General features: G+C 45.4%; 1 protein-coding gene across 1 annotated transcript in view; it reads right to left on the reverse strand.

Annotated features, from left to right (window-relative positions):
- Ccdc81 (coiled-coil domain containing 81) overlaps positions 1-5,403 on the reverse strand; it is a 26,232-nt gene that overhangs the window by 1,597 nt on the left and 19,232 nt on the right. Inside the window, exons 11-13 of the mRNA XM_026784424.1 lie at positions 4,243-4,356; positions 3,838-4,058; positions 2,153-2,278 (exon numbers count right to left, since the gene is read on the reverse strand). Coding sequence (XP_026640225.1) covers positions 2,153-2,278; positions 3,838-4,058; positions 4,243-4,356 — 461 coding nt within the window. The remainder of the gene's footprint in view (positions 1-2,152; positions 2,279-3,837; positions 4,059-4,242; positions 4,357-5,403) is intronic.

Here is a 5,403-nt window from a genome sequence, read left to right on the forward strand (position 1 = left end):
AGAGAGAGAGAGAGAGAGAGAGAGAGAGAGAGAGAGGGAGAGGGAGAGAGAGAGAGAGAGCGCGCTAGGAAAACCTTAGAAGGAAAAGAATAATGAATAATCTTGGAAAAGATGGGAAGACCTACCTGTGCAATCCAGAAACGGGTCAGCATCGGCATATGCTAACTGCATAAACATGAATCTTGCATTTGTGTTTGCTTATCTTTTGTTTTGTTTTTGTTTTTCACATCAAACACTTCCTTCTTCCCACCTGCCGCCTACCACAGCCTGCCCTGGGTCACCCACTCGCTAACTTGAGTTCACAGTTATTTCCTGTGACTCCCCTATCCGCTATCGTCATGTTGGCCAAGCCGTCTCTCTGGATCCAGACAAAATCTTGCTGGTGTAAGCCTCACTGCTTCTCACTGGTTTTTCACAAGACTGAAAGAAATAGTTTGAACTCACCAACTTCCACCCTCTTCCTCTTCTCTGGATCGAACAGACCCACTTCGCCTTTGGCTCGGACCACCATGCTATCCCTCATACTTTCTTTCTTACAAATGAGCTCCACCAATAGAAAATCAGATGAGATGTGCCTTTCAAGAAACTCTTAAAAGAAAGGGTGGCAGATGAAGAGCCGTGCTTAAAGGACAATAATGCTGGAGCTGGAGAGACGGCTCGGTGGTTAAGAGCACTGGCTGCTCTTCCAGAGGACCCAGGTTTGATTCCCAGCACCCACGTGGTGGCTCACAACTGTCTGTAACTCCAGGTCCAGGAGATCCTACACCCTTCTTCTGGCCTCCTTGGGAACCAGGCACGCAAGTGGTGCGCAGACACATATGGAGGGGGAAAAAAAACTTATACATAAAATAAATAAATCTTTATGTTGTTGTTGTTTTAAAGTCAAGACTGGAGAGATCAGTTAAGAGTGTTTGCTGTTCTTGCACCTGAGTTCGGGTCTCAGAACCAAAAGGGGCCATGGTTGCCTGGAACTCCAACTCGAGGGACTCTGACCCTCTCTTCTGGCCTCCTCAGGTACACATGTATACACACACACACACGAATAAAAAATAAAATCTTAAACAGTAGTGAAACAGTAGCCACATAATCTGTTTCTTGCTATGTTTGGTCCTGATAATCTGACTGTATAGGTTGGCTTGGTTTCATTGGAATCTTAACGATTTAGGAAATCTTTTTTCATTTTATAAAATCACACCTTAAATTTCTAAAGAATTTCCATTGTTTTCAAAGTATAATAGTTTTCCATATTTTTTTTTACCCCTAAAACCCCAGTGCTAGCTGGGTCGGGCAATCATTTACATTCACAGTTTACAAGTTAAAAAGTATGACTGGCATTAGCAGCCCTTCCACAGTTCATGCTAACTCTAAACAGCGGACTCAAATAGTAACACAGATGGAGAGGGGCCCAGCTCCACTGTGTGTAGCTCATTCTTCCCATGGTCAAGCTTTCCTATCCATCCATGAAGGTCAAGCATGGTGGTGTACAGGAGGCAGAGGCAGATGAATCTGTGAGTTTAAGGCCAGTCAGGTCTACAGAGCAAGTTCCAGTAAAGCTAGACTAAATAGCAATACCCTGTCTCAAAAAAAAAAAAAAAAAAAGTCCATTAAGCTTGGATCAGAGCAGAATTCATCCTGCTTCAAAGAAGCTCTATCCAGAGAGAGTTGCAACCCTCAGCAAAGTGGGACCACCAGGGTAGAAGCAAAGATCAGGGCAGGGTCGGTGAATACTTAACGTCCAGCACAGTGTTTTCCAGCCCCTTGCTCATAAAAGACATTGCTAATCAATCGCAGCAGCGTTTCCCACTAACCAGATTTCTTCTCCCCAGAGAATGCTATAGAGAGCCATGTTAATCAACTGATGGTACTCAAAGCCTCGGCCATCCTAGGGTTAGACTAACAGTGGTTCTCAACCTGGGAGCCGCGCAGCAGATCTCCTTCATACCAGATACTTACATCACAATTCATAACAGTTAACAAAATTACAGTTATGAAGTAGCAATGAAAGAATTTTATGATCACGTGAGGAACGGCATTAAAGGGCCGCAGCATTAGAAAGGTTGGGAACTACTGAGTTAAAGGACAGAAAACTCAGAGCTGATTGACAAGGATGTTTCTTGCAAGCAGAGAGTGCCTGGTTCCCACGAGGTCTTACCGCTCAAAGGCCTTCTCCTCCAGGTCCCGCTGCTTCTTCATGTACAGGCTCCTGTCCCAGTCCTCCTGCAAACACTGGTTGATCCTGTTCACCCGATCCAGCTCCGCAGCTCTGTCTGCCAAGTGCCTGGAGAGAAAGGAACAGCCTGACTCCATTTGCAATGCAGGGAAGGGCCGGGACCACCATGGAAGCCCTACTTCTTTTATGTTAAATTAGACAGAAAGTGTTCTGGTCCTGTTCAGGAGCCTTTAGAATGTGCAGAAACGGGGATGCTGGAAAAAGCAGGGTGACCACAAGCTGTCAGATAATGGATGGCTCTAAGATCTTTCATCCTGCACCCTGGTATAAATTAGCAGGACTTAAGTCCTATTCCAATTAAAAAATTCAAAGGCCACTAATGCCCTTTGAAGCTAATTTGGCTCATCTGACGAACCATCCCAAATGGATTCCCTGCCCTGTGTTTCTCCCCAGCATCTCAGCTGTCAGCAATCAGCCTATGCATCTGGTTCTTTGGGGGTTTCTCCCCTTTGGAGGGAAGGTCTCTATGTGTAGAGACCAACCCAGCAGGGAGCCTAACAGACCCATAAACTGTCCCACTGGGGCCATTTCTAATATTTATATAAATTGAATAATATGACTTTTTATAAGTACAACTACCTTCCAAAAATAGTGGATTCCTTGGCCAGAAGCCTTTTTGGATGATAATTTGGGCTCATCAGAGATATAAGAATTGATGAACATTTAGAAAGAAACAACTAGTTTCCTATGACAGTCTCGGTGGAGGCAGGAAGTAGGAAATCGATGCTGGAGGGCTAGGAAGAAAACACGAGGTGTTGTGAGACTGAGCGTTAGTGCGACCTTTAAACTGTCTCCACCAGTTAGGTGACCACCTGGACGTTCTAAGAAATCAAGTGTCTGATGTTTGAACTTTGAGATCCAGGCCTTGAGAGAATTCCTTTGCCCATCCTTCCGCCTACGCCATCACTTCATGATGGAAGCAGAACACACTGCGAACTTGGGGAAGGACCTAGTAACGGGTCTCCATCTATGAGTGGAGCAGCGTATCTCTGGCTCATTTAATACAACCAATGGGTAGTGCTGATGTTATGATTCTTTTAAAAAGTTATGCTGTTGGTGAGAGTAGTGGTGTACACCTTAATCCCCAGCACTCGGGAGGCAGGAGCAGACAGATCTGTGAGTTCAAGGCCAGCCTGGTCTACAAAGCATGTTCCGGGATACTCAGGGCTACAGAGAGAAACCCTGTCTCAAAAACTGGAGAACGAGAAGGAGAAAGAGGAGAAAAGGAGGAGGAGGAAGAAAAGAAGCAGGAGGAGAAGGAGAGGAAATTATATTGTGATATATGGGAAAATGTGGAGTTGGGGCTTGAAAGAGAAGTGGAGATCAAGAGAGAGCACATCTTTTATTTAGTAACATTTTCTTCATTGAATGAATTATAGTATAAAACTGAGTGGAATATGTAACCAATTTAGAATAATGGCTTGCATAAGTCCTCAATACATTAGCTACATTTCTTCTCCGATACTCAATACATTAGCTACATTTCTTCTCCACTACTCAATACATTAGCTACATTTCTTCTCCACTATTGTTACAAAGAAAGAAAGAGTTGGGGGAGAGGAAGGAGGTGAGGAAAGGAGAGGGAAGGCAGACCCGGCTCTCCTTACTCTCGCTGCGTCCTCTGAAGCATCTGCAGGTCTCGCCTCTGGTCCACCAGCTGGTTCAGAATGGCGTTCCTCTTGAGGCTGGCAGCCGCCTCCATCTGGTGCTTCATGCAACTCTGCTCTCGCTTTCGCTTTTCAGCCTTCATCTCGCCCTCATCCTTACCAAAGATGGGCTCAGCAGAATCGGGCTCAAACATGGGCAGCTGGGAGGGTTTGTTCTTCACCTGGAATGGGCAGCAGATAATGGGCAATTAGTAAGATACCAACACCAAGGCTTACGGGGACGAACAAAGCCTCGAAACCTACCAAAGGAATATCGTGTGTGCGTGTTCACAGCGCTACGTGCTTATTTACAGAACTGTGTTGATGCGGTGCATGGTTTTAAAGTGATGATCACCGTCTACCTACCTGTGCATCCAATGCTCTCTTGTAGTACTGCGTTTCTTCCATCTTCTCTTTTAAGTATTGGGCTCTCTGTGCAGCCAGTCTGGTATTCAAGACGCAGAGAAGGTGAGAGCCATTTTACAGTTTGAATACAGCAACACAAGTTAGCATCATATCAAAGCATGTTCCGTATTAATAGGAATGGGTACAGGATGCATAAAAGCTCATCGCTCATTCTGGAAACTCTCGTTATAAGAAAAAGGAATTTTTTCTTATACAGGTCTACAGGTTGCTGGATACTGTGTTGAACACAGGGCAGACAGGACAGGTATAAGAAGAAGGGGAGCCATATCACCCATATGGGATGAACATGGCAGGCACCCTCCCCACCCCACACGCACGCGCGCACGCACACACACACACACAATACTTTTTAAGTCTAGATAAGGCCATGCCTATAAGTAGATTCAATATGTAATTCTTCCTAGAAAAGTAATCAACCCTCTCATTGTACAGTCATCATATGAAACCTGCCAAGAATCTTAGTGATTAATGAAATTCATATAATAGAGCAGATAAGTCTTAGGGCAGTATATTCTTAGGGGCGCAGAAACTAGCTTATTGTTTGTGGTGGCAGTCTCTGCTCATTCCACACAATGATTGTCCTGGCTTCAGCAGCAAAAGCTTCAGCAGGAGCCCCTAAGGCAGATAGGAATTTCAGGGCCTTGACCCTATCCAGGGCCTCAGACAGCCCAACCTGATCAATAACTTTCTTCTTCCTGAAAATTTAGACTTGAGACTCCGAGTCAAGCTCAAAGTAGACTAGAGGTGATGCCAAGTAAAAATCTGTGGGGTAAGCAGGGGGAGAAACGAATCCGCACTGTTTCTCAGTTCCTAATTCTAGTGTCCCCTGTGTCTATGCTCTCACGTTTGCTGGGACAAGCTACGTGCTTAGAACAAGAACTCAGCTTTGCCAGGAGGTCACTTGAGCATCTCACAGTTGGCAATGATGCCTGCTCAAGATATGTTCCTTCCTGAACTAGCGGGAAGTACTGGTGATCATAAACAGTACAAAAATGCTGCCCTCCCAGCACTCAGGAGGCAGAGGCAGGCGGATCTCTGTGAGTTCGAGACCAGCCTGGTCTACAGAGCTAGTGCCAGGACAGGCTCCAAAGCCACAGAGAA

Source organism: Microtus ochrogaster, chromosome 22, assembly GCF_000317375.1.
Source record: "Microtus ochrogaster isolate Prairie Vole_2 chromosome 22, MicOch1.0, whole genome shotgun sequence".
NCBI classification, from domain to species: domain Eukaryota; kingdom Metazoa; phylum Chordata; class Mammalia; order Rodentia; family Cricetidae; genus Microtus; species Microtus ochrogaster.